The sequence below is a fragment of the Schistocerca cancellata genome, chromosome 3 (genome assembly GCF_023864275.1).
Source record: "Schistocerca cancellata isolate TAMUIC-IGC-003103 chromosome 3, iqSchCanc2.1, whole genome shotgun sequence".
NCBI lineage: Eukaryota > Metazoa > Arthropoda > Insecta > Orthoptera > Acrididae > Schistocerca > Schistocerca cancellata.
In genome coordinates, this window is record NC_064628.1 from 378,976,806 (window position 1) to 379,004,036 (window position 27,231).

The 27,231-nt window shown below is 43.3% G+C and overlaps 1 protein-coding gene across 1 annotated transcript in view; it reads right to left on the reverse strand.

Moving 5' to 3' along the window:
• Positions 1 to 26,014, reverse strand: part of LOC126176314 (testis-specific serine/threonine-protein kinase 1-like) — a 104,021-nt gene extending 78,007 nt beyond the window's left edge. The window contains exon 1 of the mRNA XM_049923465.1: positions 25,712 to 26,014. Within this exon, the coding sequence (XP_049779422.1) occupies positions 25,712 to 26,014 (303 nt within the window). The remainder of the gene's footprint in view (positions 1 to 25,711) is intronic.
• Between the last annotated feature and the right edge of the window lie 1,217 nt (positions 26,015 to 27,231).

The following is a 27,231-nucleotide window of genomic DNA, read 5'->3' on the forward strand; positions in this document are numbered from 1 at the left end:
ACCCGGATACTTGTGTTGGTACTGGAGCCAGGTGGTGGGGGTCTCGCGACAACGGAAAATCCGAACCACGATTCTATAAAACCACCAACATCCCGTCATTTTCTCGCAATATTCGTATATTCGTACAGTTTACGGCAGTCCTCAGCTGACTTATGTTTGCATCCGCGATCGTCCATGGTCCGTCTTCGCCGCCGGTGAGACGACATGTGAACAGCTTCCTTGTGGTGAGCCGCCCCGTCATTGCACTCCCTTGCGGTATGGAACACTGCCGGGCAGTTGCTAACAAACAATTGACATTTGCCGACGAACGACTGCCAATTCCTACGGAACAATGGACCAATGACAGTAAAAGGAAATGTAGAGGTTGGGACGTGTTAACTTGTGCCAAGTGTGTGCACGAACGCTCTCTGTGTATTCGACAGGTCATGCAGTACGGTGTTTGACGACGGTTGGTGTGGAACCAATTAGTGCGGCATTCTGTGAGCTACGGCAACATGTCTGCAAGACATAATCTGAGTGCTTAGGATTGTGGACGAGCTTTCAGACGGCTTAAAGTCGATCAAAATATTACCGTTGTTCATAATTCTTCCGGGTTATATGGCCGTGGTCCATGGAATTCTTCTATTCCTAACGTTTCGTCCAATACTACGTTGGACATCCTCAGAGGTATGGCTGGTCCTGCTGAGACCACGGTCATATAACCCGGAAGAATTGTCAACAACAGTACCATCCGGTCGTGAAAGCCTTCATTGTATGATTCAAAGTGTTACTGCTGTGGCCACAGTAATGGACATGTTCAAAAGTGTCATATCGCCTTTAAAAAAAGCCGCTGATGGTGGAAATGCTACATAAAAACACGCTGGTGGTCGTTGACGAACCACCACACCGCAAGAGGGCGATACGTGGCCCTAGTGGCGAAAAGAAACGGACATCTCACTCCTACCGGTACATGTGCCTCTGGGAGAACCATTTTGCGGCGGCTATAATAGACTGGTTTATACTCTCGCAAGCCTGTTAAATTATCCCACTCGCATCATGTCATTGTCGAGAAAGAGTTGGTTAGTCCATGGAGCATGTTAGTTGGAGTCACCAACAGTACTCCGAAGTGATGTTCTCCGACGAATACCGCTTCACTGCCGCAAGTGATTCTGGTCACGAGTTAGAGTGGAGCGAGAGAGGGGAACACGTTACACACCACAGAATGTTCATCAACGTCATAGGTATGGCCCAGGCATTATGATGTAGGAAGGCATTTATGCATAACTGCCGAACACCGTTGCATATCTTTAACCGAGGTACCGTTGCAGCACAGTGGTACTGCAGGGAGACTATTCTGGTTGGTGTTTATCTGTTTAGGGGTGCGATAGGACCCAACTTTCTGTTTATGGACGACAATGCCTTCCCAGACAATACCTATGAGTTGTTGGGTACACTGGGGAGTGAAGATACTGAACGCATGGAACGGTCAGAGTACCCTAGACCTGAACCCTATAGAGCAAGCGTGGGATGCTGTTGGCAGATGTGTGTCTCAATGAACACCCCCTCCCCCAACCGTGCAAGAACTGAAAACCACCTTGAGAGAGCAGGGATACAATATCCCCCAAGAAATTCTCAATTGTTTGGTAACAGTTGGAAAATGTGCAGTAGTGTCCGACTGGGGCCTGTTCCTCACTGAGAGCTGGATATCGACCTTTATGATGGGAATCTGACCTGTGTCAAACGTGAACGTTATTTACGTCTGTTATTCTGTTTTCCCGTGTGGTGAAATCTGTATCAATTTTCGTTAAAAGTATGCCACTTCACCTCTATTACGTATGTACTGTGTTTCATGTCGACCATCATTGCCTGTGATTATTCCTGTCGAAAATTTTCTTTAGTAATTTTCAAGTAATGTCCATTGCTTTCACACGGGTTAGGGCTTTCTTAAAGTGATACAATGACAATGGCTACTAACTGTAGTAGAGCAACGTGATGTAATTACGTTTCCTCAAGAACGAATATGTGTGTGTGTGTTGTGTGTGTGTGTGTGTGTGTGTGTGTGTGTGTGCCTTTCTTTCTTGTGTACTGCTTCAGTCAAATTCAGAGCACCCTTTACCCACACTATTGAATATGCTAAACTCTGTAATAAACTTCGGGTACTTGTTCTCCAATGACAAATTTGTGTTGAGCAACGGCATTAGGGAGGCATTACCTTATTCCATGAGGGATACAGTCCCTAACAGTAAAATTACAGCATACGAACCTCTTCTGCAAGCAGGAAAAGAAATACGCGTTGTCTGTGCAATGGGTAAATTACTGTTACCTGTGAATTAAGTTCACTTGCACGACATCATCTTCACCTGTTAACACCCAGCTAAATCTATTCTACCCTCCTCCACCCCAGACATACTACAAAGGACAGAGTATAGACTGTGGACTCTATTTTGGCAATGTTATGTAAATCTTCACATCCATCTTCACTGCAGGATAGAGACGAAACCATCGGTGCGCCAAGGAAAAGGCAAGATTTCCCAAGATCAAAGTGGCAACCAAACAAATACAAATTTGGTAGTGATAACTGAAGCCACAATACTTCCCTTCACCCTCGACAGATCCACAGATTAGCACAATCGCAGATAATCGTATCTAGAAATGTGGGCGAATTCCATAATGAAAAAAAAACTCTCTACCCCACATTCCAGGACGGGACAAGTAGACACTCCCCATGCCCTCCTGCCCCCTCTTCCCCTCATCTCTGACTCCCAACACCCCTCCCCCCACCTATGGTCGGAACTATAAATCTGCAGGTACATTTACAAGGGTTATGAAAATTGCATATTGTCGACAACGAACCACGGCAATGTTGCCAGCTAACATTTCCGGCCGCATGAACTGCAGCGATATTTCTGGCATTATTACACCAGTTGTCGGGCGATTTTTCCGGCAAAACATTCAAGGCCAGGATATGTTTACAAGGGCAGCTAAATAGACGAAAGTGAGCTACTGGAAGTGAATCAAGCTCGCCTGCATTTGCATTCCAAAAGGAAAAAGTTAGCGTGGAAAGCAGAAATTGAGCGTAGTGAATGCGTTCTTATTTAAGACAATTGTTTCCGGAACTTTAATTCGTGAACTGATACTGGATAGATATCACTCCCAGAATATTGAAACACGAGTTTGAATGTATCGTCCGAAATCAGTGCATAAGACCGATACCAGACTCTACACCATTTACAACCAAATTGGCAATCGCCTTTAGTTTTGGCCACTGGTGATTGACAAATAAGTTTGATGTATCTCTTTAAACTGTAGGCCTGCTTCTCATCGATATGTCTTCATATTAGGTGTTCGCGACACTCTTCTGGAAGGAATCGACGAAGTCATAAAAGATGCCCGTTTTTCTTTTAATTAGACACACTGAAAGGCCAAAGAAACTGCTGTAGGCATGCTTATTCAAATACAAACACATGTAAACAGGCAGAATACGACGCTGCGGTCGGCAACGCCTATATAAGACAACAAGTGTCTGACGCAGTTGTTAAATCGGTTGCTGCTGCTACAATGGCAGGTTATCAAGATTTAAGTGAGTTTGAACGTGATGTTATAATTGGCGCACGAGTTATGGGGGACAGCATCTCCGAGGTAGCGATGAAGTGAGGATTTTCGCGTACGACCATTTCACAAGAGAACGGTGAATATCAGGAATCGGGTAAAACATGAAATCTACGACATCACTGCGACCGGAAAGAGATCCTGCGAGAACGGGACCATCTACGACTGAAGAGAATCGTTCAATGTGACACAAATAGAACCCTCCCGCAAACTGCTGCAGATTTCAATGCTCGGCGATCAACAAGTGTTAGCGTGCGAACCATTCAACGAAACATCATCGATATGGCCACTCGGAATCAAAGGCTCACTCGTGTACCCTTGATCACTGCACGACACAAAGTTTTACGTCTCGCCTGGGACCGTAAGGACCGACACTGGACTGTTGATGACTGGAAACATGTTGCCCGGTCGGAAGAGTGTCGTTTCAAATTGAATCGATCGGATGGATATGTACGGGTATGGAGACAACCTCATGAATCCATGGACCTTGCATGTGAGCAGAGACTCTTCAAGCTGAAGACTATGTAATGGTGTGAGGCGTGTGCAGTTGTAGTGATATGGAAACCCCTCATACTTCTACATACGACTCTGACAGGTGCCACGTACGTTAGCATCCTGTCTGATCACCTGCATCCATTCATGTCCACTGTGCATTCCGAATGATTTGGGCAATTCCAGCAGGACAATGTGACACCAACACGGCCAGAATTTCTACAGTGTGGCTCCAGAAACACTCTTCTGAGTTTAAACACTTCCGCTGCCCACCAAACTCCCCAGACATGAGTAACTTTGAATATATCTGGGATGCCTTGCAACGTGCTGTTTAGAAAAGATCTCCACCTCCTCGTACTCTTATGCATTTATGGACAGCACTGTAGGATTCTCGCTGTCATTTCCCTCCAGCACTACTTTACACATTAATCGAGTCCATGCCACGTCGGTTGCGGTGCTTCTGCGTGCTCGCGGGGGCCCTACATGATATTAGGCAGGTGTACCAATTTCTTTGGCTCTTCGGTGTATAACACTTTTTCTGGACCATAGTGTTTTTCCTAATACTGGACACATATTTCGTCATATCTAATGAGTTTCTTGGGGCTATTGTGTTTCAAATCAAGAGCAGGCAGTGCCTCTCTTTTCGTAAATTCTACCGAGTGCAATGTCGTGTTAAGCCCCTAAGAGAATGCAATGAGATTTGACATCAGGATTTATGTAAAAGGCGCAACAGGATCTGACTAAACGACTTCAGTATGACTATCAGGGAAGGAATTACACTGATAATTTTAAAAGACGTTTTTCAAGCAGGAGAGCTATTCTCACTAATCACACTGATCACAGGAGTTAGGAGGGAGCGGTGGGATGCACGTAGGCGAAAATGCTAGAGAACAAAACTCAATGAAAAAAGAAGATTTATTCATGCGAGGTACACTCTCCTTGAGTTTTAGCAATCAGTTAATATTATGGTTCCTTTTGAAGGTTGATTTCTTAGCAAATTCTATAGGCATTATTATGTCACCAAATCATCGTGCCATTAGAAAGGTAGGCCACAGTTGCTCTTGTCAACGCACCAAAACGCTAGCTCTCGCTATAGCAGTGGAAGAAAGACACTAGAAGACAAATTCACCCGTAATTCCTACGAACTGCGTGCGGTTGTCGTCAAACCTGGCATGTGACATTTCATTCTGCTCAAGAAAGCACACTGGAGAAATCCTACCGAAAGTGGGGAATGTGAAACAAATCACTCTTCTAAAAACGAAGTTGAAAACCGACGAAATTTACGCACGCGAAATTTAGCTATATAACTCACTTGATAACAGTATTCGAGAACATCAAGGATTATCTACATATCGAATCTAAACGATTAACTGGATTCCCAACCTAAACGTTTTTTTGTAAATGCACTCAAGAGCAGCACGTGTTACCTTCCACACCGTCAAACAATACCTACCTGAGTATTGGAGGCCGCCAGCCGGTCGTCACGAATAAATACCCCACAGCGGCAAACGCTTTCCCTAATTAGGTGATTGCCGAAAATTCCAGCGCCCATTAATCAACCTCCCACCAATTTGCCGAACAAAAATTCGAACAAAAGGCCGTGGAAAATGCTACAGTTCGCATGTAGGTCTGACTGACCAATCAAAGGACGATTTTTTAAAAAACAGCTGGACGAACAGTAATCTCCATTCCGGGCACGCCACATGCCAAATTTCAATGCTAAAAATTTTACAGAGGTTCTCGGACGCTTTTGCAACGAGAACCAAGAAAGATATACTCATTCTACGATCGCACATACACTCTCAAATAACCACCATTCATAAATGTCAGAGCAAACCGTGGTTAGTTATGGCTAAAAGTAACATAGGATGCTGATACGATATAAAAATCGTTCTCTCCGGAATGATTAGATTATAAGCAAATAGCAGAAAATCAATCTGCTGGACCAAGTGAAGCAAAATTAATCATTACAAATAATGTTTTCTTGAAAGGTAGCTGATACGGACACCTTTCATTCATTTAGTTTGCCTGAAATAAAAATCAAATTTTTGTCCTCACCAGTTCCATGATAGAATTATGAATTTCATGGATTAAACCTACGAAGAGACATATGGGAAATGAAAAATAGTGACAAACAGACAATAAAAAATATGAAACACTTAAGACGTTGCTGCTCCGAACACGGGAATACATGTAATGCAGCGTCAGAAACGTTTAGAAGTCTTAGGAATCTATGTGCAACGAAGTTTTACTGCACTACTGCTGATCTTCTACTACGACAGTAGCAGAATGTTCTGTTTCAGATTTCAATCTTTGTACACATACTGAGGTCACAGAAGTTATGTGATACTTCCTCATATCGTGTCGCAGCTCCTTTTGCCTGGAGTAGTGCAGCAACCCAATGTACTTGGACTCAACACGTCGTTGGATGTCCCCAGCAGAAATAGTGACCCATGCCGCCTTTATGGCCGTCCACAATTGCAGAAGTGTTGCCGGTGCAGGATTTTTGTGCACGAAGTGACCTCTCGATTGTGTCCACTATCGTGTCATATGGGTGGCCAAACCATTCGCTCAAATTGTCCGCAATGTTCTTCAAAACAATCGCGAACAATTGTCTCCCGGTAACATGGCGCATTGGCATCCATAAAAATTCCACCGTTTTTTGGGAACATAAAATCCATGAATGGCTGTAAATGGTCTCCTAATGACCAAATATAACCATTTACAGTCAATGATCAGCTCAGTTGGACAAGACGACGCAACTCATTCCATGTAAACAGAGCCCACACCATTATGGAACTACTGCCAGCTAGCTCAGTGCTTTGTTGATAACTTGGTTCCGGGGATTTGTGGGGTCTGCGCCTCAATATAACCCTACCACCAGCTCTTACCGTCTGAAAACGGGAGCCATCTGACCAGGCCACGGTTTTCCAGTTGTGTAGGGTCCAACCGAAATGGTCACGAGCCCAGGAGAGGCACTGCAGGCGATGTCATGCCGTTTGTAGAAGGCACTCTCGTCGGTCGTCTGCTGCCACAGCCCATTAACGCCAAATTTCACCGCACTGCCCTAACGGATGCGTTTGCAGTACGTCCCACATTGATTTCTGCGGTTATTTCCTGCCTTGTTGCTTGTGTGTTAGCACTGAAAACTCTACGCAAACGCCGATCCTCTCGGTCGTTAAGTGAAGGCCGTCGACTAGTGCGTTGTCCATGGTGAGATGTAATGCCTGGAATGTGGTATTCTCGGCCCTCTGTTGACACTCCCATTCCTCATTCAAAGTCTTTTAATTCCGGTCGTGCGGCCATAATCACGTCGGAAACCTTTTCACATGAGACCTGAGTGCTAATGACGGCTCTTGTGTCACTTCCGTGTATTACTTTCTGCGTTCCACAGTTCTGGTCGTAGACGTACGCATCCCATTTACGGAATTAATTATTGCCTCTTACGCCCACTTCTACAGTTTTGGAAACACAAACAAACTGAGTGTCTCTAGATATGCGGCGCATCTTTAGAATGAAGCGAAGTACACATTTCTCGACTTAGTACAGCAGCGCTGTGGACGTGACGACGAAGAAGGAGGGCTGAGAGTGAGAGCGAGACTCTCACATATAAGATCAGAAGTGTCCGCCCGTGGTAGCTGAGTGGTCAGCGCGACAGACTGTCAATCCAAAGGGCCCGGGTTCGATTCCCGGCTGGGTCGGAGATTTTCTCCGCTCAGGGACTGGGTGTTGTGTTGTCCTAATCATCATCATTTCATCCCCATCGACGCGCAAGTCGCCGAAGTGGCGTCAAATCGAAAGACTTGCACCAGGCAAACGGTCTACCCGACGGGAGGCCCTCGTCACACGACATTTCATTTCAGATCAGAAGTAGATATTACCCGGCAATGCGAAACATTCTCCACACTTGGTGGATAGACGCCGACAAGACCTCGGGCAGGTACCTGCAACAGGCTGATTCGTGAGCAATATTGCCTGTCGATACCGCAATATTGCTGTGTATCGCAACCACATTGCGCTAATATTGTGGCCACACATTGCCGTTAAATGTAGCTCGCGTGAGCACACCACGATACATCAGTCACGAGTTAGCGCATGTACTTCACAAAAAAAAAGCAACAGTTCACCGGGTTGCGACCTATCGAAAAACTCAAAGGATGCGACCTCTTCTTTCTAGTCACCCGCGCAACATTTATAATACTCTCCTCTCCACAGGTTACTATCTCGAAAAGTGGAAAACCACCAAAATCCTACGTTTTCTCAAGCCACACAAACCCCCTACAGTTATCTCCTCTTACCCTTCCATTAGCCTCAGCTCATTGTTTAGCAATCCTTTTCCGATGCATCCATCAGCACCTGGACCAACATCACCTCCTTCCTGTCAGCCAGTGTGGTTTCCGTTCCAACTTATTTCCTGATGTCTAGCTCGTGTACCTAGCTCATCTCCTATCTTACCAGCTGAACAATCACAAACGTGCTAATTTTATACTCCCAGACCTAGGGAAAGCGTATGACCATGTAGAGCAAGTAGTCTGATCTCCTATTCAAACTCTAGATATATGGACTTTCAGTTAAACATGTCCACCTTATTTCATACCTCCTATCTACTATGGAAAATGGAAATGAGCGTTTGGCGTCATTGGCCGGGAGGCTCCTTACGGGGCAGGTCCGGCCGCGTTGGTGCAGGTCTTATTACATACGACGCCACACTGGGCGACCTGCGCGCCGGATGGGAATGAAATGATGATGAAGACAACACAACACCCAGTTCCTGAAGGGAGAAAATCCCCGACCTAGCCGGGAATCGAACCCGGGCCCGTAGGACGGCAATCTGTCACGCTGACCACGCAGCTATCGGGGCGGACACCTATCTCCTACTAAAAAAAAAAAAAAAGTTCAAATGTGTGTGAAATCTTATGGGACTTAGCTGCTAAGGTCATCAGTCCCTAAGCTTACACACTACTTAACCTAAATGATCCTAAGGACAAACACACACACCCATGCCCGAGGGAGGACTCGAACCTCCGCCGGGATATCTACTATTAACATTGTCCAGTATCGTATCATCTATCCCACCACCTGTATACCCGAAAGCTATGCCCCTCTCATCTCCTTTATCTCCTCTACACTGCCGATATTCATTATCCTCAACATGTACAAAGTCTTGATCCGACCAGTCCTCTGCTAAGCAAATGTTTGCACGAAAATTCTGTAAGGCCCTCCGAATCCCTGAACGTCATACAGTCCGCCTCACTTTCTGCAGCCATATTGTACCGCTAAACAGTCCCCTCCCCTCCCACATAGCAATAAAGGAGAAAACGCACCTTTAGGTGTATTATATAAATATTTGGATCGAGCAAATGTTCGTAGCGTTTTTCCATAAGGTTATTAAACACAGCAGATGCACAAAACAGATGCTTCAAAGACTCTGAGCACCATGGGACTTAACATCTGAGGTCATCAGTCCCCTAGAACTTAGAGCTACTTAAAACTAACTAACCTAAGGACATCACACACATACATGCCCGAGGCAGGATTCGAACCTGCGACCGTAGCAGTCGCGTGGTTCTGGACTGAAGCGCCTAGAACCATCGGCACCACGGCCGGCTCAGAAAACAAAGACTTTAGTCATCAGTAATATATCATCCTTCACTATTTACGACAGTCTGCCAACGCTGTGGTAACTTTTAGATTTCGCAACTGCAGAAATCACTTGATTTTGAGGCCAAGAAGTCGTCGAGCAATTTTCGGAGCGCGTTTTCATCAGGAAAGGTAGTTCCTCGAAGGTTGTTCGATAGAGAGCGGAAAAGGTGAAAATCTGAGGGCGCAAGATCGGGTGAATAAGGTGTGTGCGGAATGACTTCACAGCACAAACTCCTTTATAGTGCCTTGTGTCAGTCTAGCAGAATGCGGGCGGGTGATGTCGTGAAGTAGCATCACTTCACTCAGTCTTCCTGGTCGTTGTCCTCGGACTGCCTCTGCAAGACGCCTCAGGTATTGACAGTAAATGTCACCAGTAATGGCTACACCTCGGGGAAGCAATTCGTAGTACAACACACCGTCACTGTTCCACCAGATGCATAACATTACCTTTTGTGGATGCACGCAGCTCTTTGTACGGGCAGTTGCTGCTTTGTTTGGGCTCAATCATTCCTTTAGTTTCCTTACGTTAGCATAAAGACACCATTTATTGTTACCAGAATAGGAATGGTTGGTGTTGTTCACGAACCATCTGATGAGGGGCAAGCAAGGATGCACATATGGCCACGTGCCGGTTTTGGCTTAGAGCATGCGGTACCCATATACCCGATTTTTGCACCTTCCTCATGGCATGCAGATGTCACACGATCGTGGAACAATCACAATTCATAACATTTGCCGTTATCGAGTACACTGACATGGATCACTGTAGATTAAAGCGTTTAAACGATCTTCATCCAAACCGTGAAGGTCCTCCTGAACGTAGAATGTGACCAATGTCAAAACGATCCTCCTTAAAACGAGGAAACGATTTTCTTGCCGTGCTCTGGTCAGTGGCGTTATCTCCATTCGTGGAGCAAATGTCTCTGGCTGCCTCTGCTGCTGTCGCCCTTCGGCTGAACTCAAACAGAGGAGTATGTCGGAAATACACTCTGTGGCCAAAATGGTACTGAAACAGAGGATGACAGACTAAAGGCTGAAATACTAAATGTCTTTTTCCAAAGCTGTTTCACAGAGGAAGACTGAACTGTAGTTCCTTCTCTAGATTGTCGCACAGATGGCAAAATGGTAGATATCGAAATAGATGACAGAGGGACAGAAAAACAATTAAAATCGCTCAAAAGAGGAAAGGCCGCTGGACCTCATGGGATACCAGTTTGATTTTACACAGAGTACGCGAAGGAACTTGTCCCCCTTCTTGCAGCGCTGTACCGTATGTCTCTAGAAGAGCGTAGCGCTCCAAAGGATTAGAAAAGCGCACAGGTCATCCCCGTTTTCAAGAAGGGACGTCGAACAGATGTGCAGAACTATAGACCTATATCTCTAACGTCCATCAGTTGTAGAATTTTGGAACACGTATTATGTTAGAGTATAATGACTTTTCTGGAGACTAGAAATCTACTCTGTAGGAAGCAGCATGGGTTTCGAAAAAGACGATCGTGTGAAAACCAGCTCGCGCTATTCGTCCACGAGACTCAGAGGGCCATAGACACGGGTTCCCAGGTAGATGCCGTGTTTCTTGACTTCCGCAAGGCTTTCGATACAGTCTCCCATAGTCGTCTGATGAACAAAATAGGAACATATGGACTATCAGAACAATTGTGTGATTGGATTGACGAGTTCCTAGATAACAGAACGCAGCATGTCATTCTCAATGGAGAGAAGTCTTCCGAAGTAAGAGTGATTTCAGGTGTGCCGCAGGGGAGTGTTGGAGGACCGTTGATATTCAGAATATACATAAATGACCTTGTGGATAACATCGGAAGTTCACTGAGGCTTTATGCGGATGATGCTGTGGTATATCGAGAGGTTGTAACAGTGGAAAATTGTACTGAAATGCAGGAGTATTTGCAACGAATTGACGCATGGTGGAATGGCAATTGAATCTCAATGTAGACAAGTGTAATGTGCTGCGAATACACAAAAACAAAGATCCTTTATCATTTAGTTACAATATAGCATGTCAGCAACTGGAAGCAGTTAATTCCATAAATTACCTGGGAGTAGACATTAGGAATGATTTAAAACGAAATGACCATATAAAATTAATCGTTGGAAAAGCAGATGCCAGACTGACGATGATTGGAAGAGTCCTAAGGAAATGAAATCCGAAAACAAAGGAAGTAGGTTACAGTACACTTGTTCGCCCACTGCTTGAATACTGCTCAGCAGTGTGGGATCCGTACCAGATAGGCTTGATAGAAGAGATGGAGAAGATCCAACAGAGAGCAGCGCGCTTCGTTACAGGATCATTTAGTAATCGCGAAAGCGTTACGGAGATGATAGACAAACTCCAGTGGAAGACTCTGCAAGAGAGACGCTCAGTAGCTCGGTACGGGCTTTTGTTGAAGTTTCGAGAACATACCTTCACCGAGGAATCAAGCAGTATATTGCTCCCTCCTACGTATATCTCGCGAAGAGTCCATGAGGATAAAATCAGAGAGATTAGAGCCCACACAGAGGCATACCGACAATCTTTCTTTCTACGAACAATACGACACTGGAATAGAAGGGAGAACCGATAGAGGTACTCAAAGTACCCTCCGCCACACACCGTCAGGTAGCTTGCGGAGTATTGATGTAGATGTAGATGTAAATATTTAAATTTGTCCACTTGATACTCCATTTTCTAGTGTGCACAGCTCCACTCACTATCTCCAAATGGCAAAGTAACAATCTGTAAACTCAAATAACAACAGTGAACTAAAAAATGACACTCGATAAATAGACCTATAGCAACCAGAATACCAGCATAAAAAACGCTAATAACTTATCCATCAATGTAATAATTCATAATGTTCAAAGCCAATTTGTTCCATTACTGTGGCGCAAATCGGATTCAATGACGTGTGTCTAAAGTTGAGCAGTTTTTCTGTGTTGTTGTTTGGTGTGAACTGTACCGCTTTCCAGTCTTTAGGTAGGTGTCTTTCGTGAAGTGAGCGGTTGTTGTATTTGCAACAATACTAATCAATACTTCTGTTCTGATATTACGGAAGTATCGATATTTTTTTAGGTCTAGGTATACTACTGCGTTATGCTGCTGTTCGCACACCTGGGTGGAGAGAGTTAGCAGTCCCCTGCTCGCTTTTTAGTTGGCAGACAGATGATACCGATACTTCTGTTCCGATATTATCGATGTCTGTATACGGTCTTAGGTACAGCACAGCCTAATGCATACAATCACCGACAGTCTCTGTTGTTAGCGTTTGACAGCTGGAGCTACACTAGCACCCCTAGCGGTGAGGAAGCAGACAGTCACATGCGTCGTAAGGGTAATGTTCGTTTTTAATTATTTTCTACTTACTTAACGAAACAGTTGTTCTATTTTTGCGTTCCACGCGTCGGTAAATTACTGAGAGACATGAATTATCGTGATATACAGTTAAAAACAGCTGAATCTAGCGGAACAAGCTACAACATATTCGTGAAGAAATACTTTCGTACATGTGTGTATTTGTAGCTTGTTCCCATGAAAACAAGAGAATATAAACTCGTATTTCATGCATGAGAAGCGTGTACTTCTGCTGTCGTCTGCTGTTATTATCATAGAGACTTTCCCTGACACTTAAAATTTTTTATAGAGTCTAATGATTTGCCTACCCTTACAGTCCCCTCCCCTTTCTAATATACTAACATTTTTGTAAATGTAATTAAAAATGGTTCAAATGGCTCTGAGCACTATGGGACCAAACTTCTGAGGTCATTAGTCCCCTAGAACTTAGAACTAGTTAAACCTAACTAACCTAAAGACATCACACACATCCATGCCCGAGGCAGGATTCGAACCTGCGACCGTAGCGGTCACAGACTGCAGCGCCTAGAACCGCACGGCCACTTCGGCCGGCTAAATGTAATTACTTTTGCTTCAAAAGTTAATGTGTTGAAGATTCTTGCCGTTTGTGTCTCAGATTTAGCAACAATTGTGGAACTGGTCTATCCTGTGCTAGGAAACAGTTTTATTGATTTTGACGATTTATTATCATGTCTGTGTGATTCTTCTTTCGCCTACAGTTGTGGTGGATTATTTAGTACGTTAAATAATGTAGTTCTTACATTCCATATAGGTTTCCTAAACTCCTCGTGAACTAATTTGACTGAAATGAAGCGAACAAAATTCTGCTTTGTTGGGTACATATACGACGTCTTTCTGCAAAAAGGTCGTGTCTTCTGCTATTTAAGGAAAATCTTTTGTTATTAAAGGAAAACGCCATTACTCAGCAAATGCCTGTACATTACAAGAGAATCATAAATTAACTTTCCTTTAATGTACCGTTCCGTACTTCCCAGACTCGCTAGGAAACTAAACAATGACAAAATGGTTCAAATGGCTCTGAGCACTATGGGACTTAACATCTGAGGTCATCAGTCGCCTAGAACTTAGAACTACTTAAACCGAACTAACCTAAGGACATCACACACATCCATGCCCGAGGCAGGATATGAACCAGCGAACGTAGCGGTCGCGCGGTTCCAGAATGAAGCGTCTAGAACCGCTCGGCCACAATGGCCGGCCTAAACAATGACAAATGTGGTGTAATCTTTTAGTTAATGTCGATTGGTTACATCTCGAGAAATGTGGTGCACTTGGAGGGGTTAGGACTAGGAAAGCTCTATTCAGTCAAGAGAGGTGAAGTGTAGCTATATTCGTCTGCTCGGTTGAGGATTAATTGGGTAGGATGGTCAATGCCGAGGTGAGGATGATCTTTTAACGTAAGAGGGCGAGATTGCTCTGTGACCGCCATACGCAGAGAGACTGATCGTGTACTATGCACGAGGCCTTAGAAATATGTATATCGTTGTCTGGTATACTTTGATCGTTTTTATGTGTTCGAGAATTAAGTGGGAATGGGCGTATTGAGCAGTGATCTATCAATGCTCGCAATGATACTTGCAAAGCAGAGGAGGTATCGTTTAGCTATGATACTGAAATTAGGAGAACATGCTGTCACATGATTGGCCGGTGTTGGACTTACTGTAAAATTTTTCGCGATTTCAGCTGTGATGGATAATATTACAGTAGATCGGTGGTGTCTTATGCAGCCCATCCGTGCATTGGGTACCACATAATGATAGATTGACAATGCTTCTTTGAGTTGGGGTACAAATTTTTGTTGATGGACCGCAACTTCTGGGGTTGCTAGCACTGAAAACGATGATCCCGTACTTGTATGCAAAATGAACAATCACTATAAATGGAACGCAGAGTTATCAACTATTGGGTCATTGCGACATATGAGTTTAAATGTAGAGGCCGTCAATCACTTTCGGGGCGTAGTTTGGAAAGTCGCCACAACGCCACCAGGCTCTTCTAGTTTCCTTGTGTTGTGGTTGTCCTTTATTTAAAATGGTTTAATGTTATCGTATCGACTGTAAGAATATGATTTACAAGGTGCAAGGCGTAGTTTCCTGTGAGAGGCCGTGCATCAGCCCGTGTTAATGTCTGTGCAGGGCAGGAATTCTAGTTAGTCAGAGGTCTATGGCACACTAAAGTACTAGAACTGTGCTTAATATCGACGAGTACGTGGTGAATTTTATAATATTATATTTAAAATATTTTTTGGTCTTCTAATACGTGAGTCAGGAGATGTCTGTAGAAATGGGAGCAGGCTCTGATCAGAAAGACTGACGCGTTTCTGCCAACGGGAAAAGTCTCTCGAATTAGCTGAACTGTTCTGAGACCGACTTGGGTCGACTGAGGGTGCTCTGATGTAAAATGGGGATTGTGTACCGTATAGGAAAATGAATTGTATCTTTATTACAAGGCCAAGGTGCGTGTCGGAATGTTGTTATCATTGGTCTGTGTTTAAGTATATAATATTAAATGCCTTATCCTCAGTGAGAGGGGTCTGTATGTCGGTAAAAGTATTTGCTTATTTGACTACATGTATGCATAATTTAGTATATTTAATTGTTCACCAAATATGACTATCTGTGGAAAAAGGAATTATTATGTTCTATTGAGCTGGGTTGTATGTGGGGGAGTAAATGGTTGTACAAAATTATTATAAGAGAGTGGGTGGTATATAAGTAGAAAAAGTTCTGTGAAAGTGTGTGTTGAAGGAATGAGCGAGTGGATGACACGACTCATCTACTACTGTATCATTAGCACATCTAAATAAATGCTGGATAAACTAAATTGAGGTCATTTTTTTTTAATCATATGTATGACTTCTGCTTGGAATTATGTTTGTCTATTTGTTCTAAATGCATACTAATCTATGCTTAGAAATGGAAAAATGCTTTTTTATTATTAAGTGAGTTTTGGCAGGAGTGAATAGGCATTTATATATGCGAGTGTTTAAGATTTGTGAGTGGAAATTGTCAGCGCAGCGTGAATGACGTCGGGTTCGCTGGCTGGAGGAGAGACATTCTTTACATGTCGAGATGGAGATGCAGGGGGGGGGGGGATAGAGATCTGCGCTATTCAGGAATCCATTTATGCAGTTAATGTCGTTAGACAATAGCTGGAGAGCAGTTATAGAGAGATCCCACTTCGGCGTGCTGGTTCTGGGGCTGAGTGGATGGCTGTTTAGATGGATAGATATGTGGTTCTGACATGCTGCTGGCAGCACTCGCATTTCTGGCGAATGGTCAAGACAAGGTCCTGTTGCAGTAACTGAGGTCGTTCTGTTTCTAGACAGGCTGCAGAAGGTAATGGATATGTCTTTCTCCGACTTAAATTGCAGACATCAGATGCGCAAAGATCTGGAAATGGGATCAGCTGAACGATGTGTAGGGTGTGACTCAAGCCAAGTTGCATGCAGGTTCGGGAAAGGTGACACGTTTCGCACTGGTTGCAGCCATCTTGAATAATGGTAATTGCGAGATCAACTTACGTGATGACAGAGCGCTCTGGTGGTTGTGATAGGAGCTAAACACAGTTGAACTTGGAGCCATTTTTGTTAGGTAGACTAATTGTATGATCTTCCACCAAAATTCAAACTCTCTACCAAAATCGGACATCTCGAATAAGGCCCTTTGCTGGTGGAAATGTGTAGTAACCCAGTTGGACTCCGGACCTCGTGGCGAACACACGCGCATGATATAAATAATAATAAATAATAAATGATAATAAGTAATAGTAAATGGTCATAAATGATAATAAATAATAATAAATAACTGGAGCAGCTGTCCAAATGCAGAGACCTGTTGGAATGCGTCAATCTGTAAGAGTTAACTCAGATGTCCTCTAGACGACCGAATAGTGAAGTAATAGTATGTGTTGGGCGGCTTTGGTGATCAAGTGATAATTTGAGAGGATGATTGATTTGCGTTGGAGTATTATTCGATGGGATGTAGATTGTTCAGTTGACTACTTCTGCACATTTGCTTCCTTTATTTAGTTGAATGAAGATCGATTGTGGTGTGTTGGATACATGCTTGTCTGTTCTCTAGACCTGGGACAGACCTTAGTTGATGTGTAAATTATAGCCAAGATCTCGAATATGTTACATGACTGAGACCGGTATTCGTGAGTGGAAATATCATTTTGCGTATATTTGTTTCTAGTAAGTCAGTGGTTTACAGCATGCTGCACATAGATAAAGTTCGGCTTTTGTAGACAATTAATTTGAAGTCTATATCTTGGGAATTATTATGAACTAGTGATTGGTAAGGTGTAGTCTAGTGCATGATATTGAGAAGCACAGCTAAAATGGCGTAATATTATCGAGAAAGTACATATGTTCTTGCAGTCTATGAGACTGAGGATGTTTGTAGAAAAGCGAACAGACAAGGAAGGAGAGACAGTAAGGCGTTTGTGCTGAGGGGCAACGATACCGAATTTGTAAAAGAGTTCTGAGGGTGACTTAGGTCTGCTGATGTATGAGGGAAGATTAGCTCTGAGTGTCGGGTCTGTAGAGAGAAAGAGTAGGTTGACAGTGCTTTCCTAGAATTGGAGAGCATTGCGTTATATAGACGCTGTAGGAATAGGATGTTTTTCTTCGCATGTTGTAGAGATATACTGGATAAGTGCACTGTTTTGTGTCAAATGTGTATATACTGTACTGCAAAGTTAATGTGGTGTACATTGTGTAGCGTTTGTATATATTGCATTGTAAAGTTAATATTGTTTATGTTATGTGATGAGTAGAGAGGAAGTCGTGAGGACGGTAGAGATATTTCCAGAGTAACAGGGGTCAAGAGAGTGTAATTCCGACACTTAGCGCATTGTCAAATGCCAATCAATTGAGACTGCGATCGCAACATGTAACTGTAAGTATAATGACATCAACGACTTCGGTATTCGTGAGTGCGAATATCATTTTTTTGGTCTGTTTGTTTCTAGTTACTCAGTGGTTTACAGGATGCTGTACTTCGAAAAATTTTGGTGTGTTCTTGTAGTCTATGAGTCTGTAGATGTTTGTTGAAAAAAAGCGAGCAGGCAAAGAAGAAGAGAGAGTAACGCATTTTTGTTGAGGGGAAGCGATCGCCGAATTTGTGGAACAGTTCTGAGAGGGACTTCCGTCGTTGATGTAGAAGGGCTGATTACCGCTGAGTGTCACGTGTGTAGTAAGAAAGAGTAGGTTCACAGTGCTTCCTTACGGATGGAGAGCATTGGGGCATGTAGTTGATATTGTCAAAGTTCCTGTGGCTTACACTGTGTAGGCTTTGTATATATTGGATTGTAAAGTAACTATTGCTTATGTTATGGGATGAGTAGAGAGGATGGCCACGTGTGTGTGTGTGTGTGTGTGTGTGTGTGTGTGTGTGTGTGTGTGTGTGTCAACAGGCCTTGCATTCAACAGCAGAGACGAGAGGCACCTGGAGATGCCTCGAATATGAGTCTGGTGTGAGCGCTGCTTGAAATGCAACTTTCACCGGTGTTCGGTGGCGGCGGCTGGCTGGTGCAAGCTGTGGCTGCCTCACTTTGCAGGGGTCGTGGCGCGTTTGGTGAAGCATCAGTCTGTCGTCACTTATGGGCCGTTAGAATTGCAAAGGGGGGAAAGCAGGTTCTGCTATTGTGGAATGGAATTCTGAAGCGTTTTCGCTGGACAGCAGTTAGAGTGAGGAAGGCCGAACGCGCGTGGCTCTGCTTGGAGTGCGCGTTGTGTGTGTAAGTAAAAGCTCGGTCATTAACGGCGCCCATATACAACTTTGGCCTGCGTTCGGCTGAAGCTCGGGGTTGCAGTCCCACCCGATCACATCAGCACGTGTGTGTAGGTGAGCACGTGTTTGGATAGGAATTTCACAGGTGCTACGTATGAGGGAGGTGCCGCCACTTCATGTTTGCGGAATCCGAGCAGGGGGTGTGCGCGTGTATGGAGGTATACGTTACTTGTTGCTCCCTCCTGTGTACTCACTGTACTATGCTTGTGCACGTTGATTGCATTATTTCGGAATTGGGTCGGTAGGCCTTCATATGCGCTATTTGAATAGTTTACGAGTACTTAGCGTGTCTACACATCATACTGCTGTATTATTTAGGAGCAGTTTGCATGTCTGCACTGAAATTATTTGCGAAAAGTAGGAGTTGTTTGGGTGTTTGGACGTAAATGTTTTGCATTATTTACGAGCAGTTCGCATGTCTATAAGCTGTGCTATGCCTTATTTTTAACTGTTTAGAATTAGCAAGCTTGTGTCTAGAGCCTTATAAATGAGTTATGGTTCAAATGGTTCAAATGGCTCTGAGCACTATGGGACTTAACAGCTTTGGTCATCAGTCCCCTAGAACTTAGAACTACTTAAACCTAACTAACCTAAGGACATCACACAACACCCAGTCATCACGAGGCAGAGAAAATCCCTGACCCCGCCGGGAATCGAACCCGGGCGGGGGAAACGAGAACGCTACCGCACGACCACGAGCTGCGGACAAATGAGTTATGTGCTAGTGGTTTGCAGGTCTGTATGGTGTGCGGCATGTCAGAGCGTGTGTTTTGTAATGCATATACTCCATTGCTAAATAAATTGCCCCCAAATAAATAAAGTACACTCCTTCGTCCTTCCATCAGCCTAGTGCGGGTTTAGTCCTTTTACCAGCTGCCCCCTAGGAAGTGGTGGGGGAGGTACACTTCGTTTTCAGCAATTTTCTTACGTTGGTAGCGAAGACGCAAGTGAGCTATGTTTACTGGCAGATTTCACACTTGGGGCCTGATTCTAGGAGGAAGTGCTGGTCGGGTGGATGAGATTAGTACAAGTGCCTTTTCTTTAAGCACAATTTTCTTAGGTTGGTAGCGAAAGTGCAAGTGACGTTTCTTTACTGACAGAATTCAAACTCGGTGAGGGTTGCTAGGAAGAGGTTGCGGTCTGGTCCTCTAAAAGTATTTGAAAGTAGGTAGCTGAACACCTTTGCATATGTATATGATATTGTAAATTGAATTATTTAATATGATTAAAATTGAAGTGGAATTAAGTACTTAGATAATTGATAGGTTAGGTAGGCGATGTGGGTGTTAGCATATTTACAGAAAACTATGTCCGTCACGTGTACGGAGGGGGCGATCGAGGGTGTGTGACGTAAGCGGTCGGACGTCCGCGGGGCGCGTGTCCGACTATAACGCATGCGCGAGAGAGAGTCAACTAACTTAGCGAGGGGTATCGTGGCGCAAACGTGCTCTTGTACACTCATGGCGGATTTAGCTATTGAGCAAACTTTGGCGCCAAAAGTATAGCACGGCGTTCTCGGTCACATAATAATAATAATAATAATAAACCCCATGGAGGCCTGGGAAAAGAATAGGCCCCCATTATGTTCTGCCAGTCGTAAAAGGCGACGAAAAGAACAAACCACTAATAGGACTAACTCCCCTTTTAGTGTGATTAGTTGGTTCAAGACAGAACTAATCAAGCCTCGGACAAGTGCTGTCATGGTCGGGGACGACGCTTGAACCCTATGCCCGTCCACAATGGTAACGACACTGCTAGCCACATGGAAAATGATTTAAATCCAAATAGAGGTATTTTACAGGATATGCTTCCTGCAACTACTCTAGAAGGAAAACAAAGACAGAGGATGAGATGATCAGAGGAAGTTAACCGACACCTCATGTTCTGTTATTACCAAGCAACAAACTTAGGAACCAACACAACCCAGAATTAAGTTTTTTAATCTGATCAGATCCGTGTAATAATAAAAAATAACAGGATACCCCAGTCAGAATTAGAAAACATCAAACAACAAGTACAACAAATACGGGAACAAAATAATGTGCAATCAAAAGAAGAAGAAAATACAGTAATGGACTCAAACATCCCAGAGCAAACAAACAAAGAACATCACGCATCAATTAAACAATCAGAGGAAAACGAAATCTTAAGACAGCCACCAGAACAAGCACAAATAGAACACGAAGTGACACACATGTTAGATATAGAAGAAAAATTTCAGCTGACATATATAGAATCCAAAGACACAAATACACACATTAGACCTTTCTTGCGTAGACCACCAAATAACCCACAAGTCGAAACAACAATAACAACTATCAACACAATCATACACAACAAAATAAATGAAAATACAACTATGGAAGAGTTACAACTACTGGTTTATGTAGGAACACTCACTACACTAAATATACACACTAGGCAGAGATCAGAACCAACCAAAACACAGAATAAACCCACAAAACCAGCATGGCAACACAGGCTACAGATCTGAATAGAAAAATTGAGAAAAGACATCGGACAGTTAACACAATTTATAAGAAATGAAATATCAGACAAAAAACGAAAAAGGTTAGGTAAAATCTCACAACAAGAAGCGATAGAGCAATTAGATGAAAAGAAGCAGAAGATACAAAAAAAGTGAAAATAGAAGGAAACAAAACCAAACATTCAACACAAACCAAAAGAAATTTTACCAGACAATAGATAACACACACATTAAAATAGACAATCCACCAAACATAACAGACATGGAACACTTCTGGATCAACATGTGGTCAAACCCGATACAACATAACAGATATGCACGGTGGATACAAGCAGAAACAGACACATACAAGATGATACCACAAATGCCTGAAGTGATAATTTTGCGACATGAAGTCACCTGAGCAAATAATTCTACACACAATTGAAAAGCTCCTGGAAAAGATAAAATAGCAAATTTCTGGCTAAAGAAGTTCACCTCAACACATTCACATCTATCTAAATTATTTAACAGTTACATTGCAGACCCATACAGAGTCCCTGATACACTTACACAAGGAATAACTTATCTGAAACCTAAACATCAAGCAGACACAGCAAACCCAGCAAAATATCGCCCCATAACATGCCTACCAACAATGTACAAAATATTAACTTCAGTCATTACACAGAAATTAATGACACATACAACACAGAACAAAATTATAAATGAAGAACGAAAGGGCTGCTGCAAAGGAGCACAAGGATGTAAAGAACAACAGATAATAGATGCAGAGGTGACATATCAAGCTAAAACTAAACAAAGGTCGCTACACTACGCATACATTGATTACCAAAAAGCTTTTGAGAGTTACTACAGATATTGGAAATATACAAAGTAGATCCTAAATTGATACAGTTCCTAAACATGAAAAACTGGAAAACCACACTTAATATCCAAACAAATTCAAATAATATCACATCACAGCCAATACAGATTAATTGTGGAATATACCAAGGAGACTCATTAAGTCCTTTCTGGTTCTGCCTTACTCTGAACCCACTTTCCAACATACTAAACAATACAAATTATGGATACAATATTACTGGAACATACCAACACAAAATCACACATTTGCTATACAGGGATGATCTAAAACTACTGGCAGCAACAAATCAGCAACTCAACCAATTACTAAATATAACAGAAGTATTCAACAATGATATAAATATGGCTTTTGGAACAGACAAATATAAGAAAAATAGCATAGTCAAGGGAAAACACACTAAACAAGAAGATTACATAGTGGATAACCACAGCGACTCCATAGAAGCGATGGAAAAAACAGAGGCCTATAAATATCTTGGATACAGACAAAAAATAGGAATAGATAATACAAATATTAAAGAAGAACGAAAAGAAAATATAGACAAAGACGAACAAAAATACTGAAAACAGAATTGACAGCAAGAAACAAGACAAAAGCTATAAATACTTATGCTATACCAATATTGACCTACTCATTTGGAGTAGTGAAATGGAGTAACACAGACCTAGAAGCACTCAATACACTTACACGATCACATTGCCACAAATATAGAATACATCACATACATTCAGCAACAGAAAGATTCACATTAAGCAGAAAGGAAGAAGGAAGGGGATTTATCGACATAAAAAACCTACATTATGGACAGGTAGACAATTTAAGTAAATTCTTTATAGAACGAGTAAAAACTAGCCAAATACACAAAGCAATCACTCATATAAATACATCGGCTACACCATTGCAATTTCATAACCACTTCTACAACCCTTTAGATCACATAACATCAACAGATAGGAAGAAAGGAAATTGGAAAAAGAAAACACTACATGGCAAGCACCCGTATCATCTAACACAGCCACACATCGATCAACACGCATCCAACACATGGCTAAGAAAAGGCAATATACTTCTATACAGTGAGATAGAAGGATTCATGATTGCAGTACAGGATCAAACAATTAACACCAGATATTACAGCAAGCATATTATTAAAGATCCCAATACCACAACAGATAAATGCAGACTTTGCAAACAACAAATAGAAACAGTAGATCACATCACAGGCGGATGTACAATACTAGCAAATACAAATACGCCAGAAGACATGACAATGTAGATAAAATAATACATCAACAACTTGCCATACAACATAAACTAATAAAACAACACATTCCCACATACAAGTATGCAGCACAAAATGTACTGGAGAGTGATGAGTACAAATTATACTGGAACAGAACCATTATAACAGATAAAACAACACCACATAACAAACCTGACATCATACTCACCAATAAAAAGAAGAAATTAACACAACTAATCGAAATATCCGTACCCAATACAACAAATATACAGAAGAAAACAGGGGAAAAAACTGAAAAATACATCAAACTGGCTGAGGAAGTCAAGGAGATGTGGCATCAGGATAAAGTTGACATTATACCAATTATACTATCAACTACAGGAGTCATACCACACAATATCCACCAGTACGTCAACACAATACACCTACATCCAAATGTATATATACAACTACAGAAATCTGTAATTATTGATACATGTTCAATTATCCGAAAGTTCCTAAATGCAATGTAACATATACCGTACAGTTAAAAGGAAGTCACGCTTGATCAAGGTCTGCGTCACTTTTCATTTTTAACCAGACATAACGTCTGAGAAAGGAAAGAAATAATAATAATAATAAATAATAGTAAATGATAATAAATAATAATAAATGGTAATGAATGTTAATAATGAATAATAATGAAGAGAAGTACGGTTTTGCACGCATTATCTTGTTGGAATTTGAATTTGGTGTCAAATTTTTCTGGAGGGTTAGTGGACGTAGCCCAATTGATCTATTTTCCCGCCAAAATTCGAAATTCCCGTAATTTTTTCTTGGGGTTAGGTTAGTGGACATAGCCCAATTGGCCTATTTTCCTGCCAAAAGCCGCCATCTTGGATGACGCCATGCACTGTTGCCAAGTCGACATGCCGCCGTCTTGGATGACGTCATCGCCGCCATCTTGAATAAATTTGGCAACAATGGAGAGTGGGGCCGTACGAAGGTTGCCCCACTACTCCTGACCATGTTCGAAGTCTGTGAGTTCGACGGAGTGCCCCATTCTGCTCTGTCACGATGTCTAATGACTACTGCAGTCGCTGATATGGCGTACCTGGCAGTAGGTGGGAGCACAATGCACCTAATGTGAAAAACGTATGTTTCTGGGAGTGTCCAGATACTTTTGATCACATAGTGTAGCTGCAGGGATTACCCTGGAAGGCCTCGCTCCTTGATCCAAATTCTCAGTGCCATGCCAGTCCACTTGAAATTCCCCCTTTACACATGAACAGAATTCCCGAGCCTCTCCAAGTTCTGGAATAGCACCTCAGCATCAAATGTAAATGGGGAACCCAGCTTAAAATGCAGGTGCAGGTACCTATGGAAATGAAATGACACAATTTCAGAGACTTTACTAGTCTCATAAAAATATGATCTAATGTGTATAGAATGAAGCAGGTGGCACAGTGGTTAGCACACTTCCCCCCTTTCAGGAGGACGACTATTCAAACCTTTGTGTGGCCATCCTGATTTAGGTTTCCTGTGATGTCTCTAAATCACCTCAGGCAAATGCTAGAATGGTTCCTTTAGAAGGGCGGAGCTGACTTCCTACCGCATCCTTCCATAATCCGCTCGGACAAATGACCTCCGTGCCTCACTGTTTGGTCCACTGTCCCACCCCCCACAAAAAAAAAAAAAAAAAAAAAACAACAACCTGCCAACCAACCAACTGAAGTAGCGAGTGCCAGCAGTTGTGTGAATCACTGTGCGAGGGTTGCTTAGTGGCTAACGCACCTGCCCTGTAAGCAGAAGATCCGGGTTCGATTCCCGAAAAAGGTACAAATTTTCGCTTGCCACTTCAGTTTATACACATGCAATCATGTCTGTATGAGACCAGTAATGTCTTCAAAATTGCATAATTTCATTTGTATAAACGTTAATATTCGCTCTCAGCCAATATCGTACTCATAAATGTCGCTTGATGGCCACTTGGGGCGCTGCTATCGCCGTGGGTGACAGAAATGAGACCAAGTGTTGCAACAGATATGTTAGACTGTGCGTTTAGGTACCGTATTAAAGTGCGTGTGCAAGTGCTCCTAGCCTCCACCCCGTCGCCTTACCTATGTTCAGGACTAGAAATCGTAGGTGCAGTGCAGAAACAGCTCAGCGAGAAGCGTGTGGGGATAGTTACTGCTGTAGGCAATGCCAGTGAGTGCGGCGACCGACAAGTGGAGTGCTGGCTGACCTGCCAGATGCTATGCATGTGCACGATGTGCGGGTGGTGGAGGCGCGCGATGATGTCGAGCTCGCGCGGCAGGAACTTGCGGACGAAGTCCTTGGGCGCGTCGGCTGTGTTGATGATCTTGCAGGCGAGTTTCTCCACCACCTGCGGGGTGTCGGCACTGCCGGTGCGCCGGTACTCGGCCACGTAGACCTTGGCGTAGGAGCCCTCGCCCAGCTTCTTGCCCAGCTGGTAGCCGCGCTCCGCCAGCACCGCCATCTCGCTGGGCGACTGCCCCAGACCCGCCGACTGCGCCATTTTGTCCATGGCCCCTCCAGTCCCTGCCGGACAAGCGCGCGTGCTTCGTCACTGTCCCGGGCTGACTCACTGCCAACAGCAAGCACACCGAACAAGACACCTGTAGCTCCCAGGAGACCGAAGCGGTGCACGACAGACTGTAGCCCCAATTGGACACCGGTTAGGATCATTCAAAAGGAAACGAGCGAAAAGATGTAAAATGAAAACGTCTCAAGGGATCATGATACTTCTGCACGAAGTAATGGCCGCTATCGACAGGGGATCTCAAGTTCATTCAGTATTTCTAGATTTCCGGAAAGCTTTTGACACCGTTCCTCACAAGCGACTTCTAGTCAAGCTGCGGGCCTATGGCGTATCGTCTCAGTTGTGCGACTGGATTCGTGATTTCCTGTCAGGAAGGTCGCAGTTCGTAGTAATAGACGGAAAATCATCGAGTAAAACTGAAGTGATATCGGGTGTTCCCCAGGGAAGCGTCCTGGGACCTCTGCTGTTCCTGATCTATACAAATGACCTGGGTGACAATCTGAGCAGTTCTCTTGGGTTGTTCGCAGATGATGCTGTAATTTACCGTCTAGTAAGGTCATCCGCAGACCAGTATCAGTTGCAAAGCGATTTAGAAAAGATTGCTGTATGGTGTGGCAGGTGGCAGTTGACGCTAAATAACGAAACGTGTGAGGTGATCCACATGAGTTCCAAAAGAAATCCGTTTGATTCTCGCTTCCCACGCCCGGGTTCCCGGGTTCGATTCCAGGCGGGGTCAGGGATTTTCTCTGCCTCGTGATGGCTGGGTGTTATGTGCTGTCCTTAGGTTAGTTAGGTTTAAGTAGTTCTAAGTTCTAGGGGACTGATGACCATAGATGTTAAGTCCAATAGTGCTCAGAGCCATTTTTGATTACTCGATAAATAGTACAATTCTCAAGGCTGTCAATTCAACTAAGTACCTGGGTGTTAAAATTACGAACAACTTCAGTTGGAAAGACCGCATAGATAATGTTGTAGGGAAGGCGAGCCGCAGGTTGCGTTTCATTGTCAGGACACTTAGAAGATGCAACAAATCAACTAAAGAGACAGCTTACACTACACTCATTCGTTCTCTGTTAGAATATTGCTGCGCGGTGTGGGATCCTTACCAGGTGGGATTGACGGAGGACATCGAAAGGGTGCATAAAAGGGCAGCTCGTTTTGTATTATCACGTAATAGGGGAGAGAATGTGGCAGATATGATA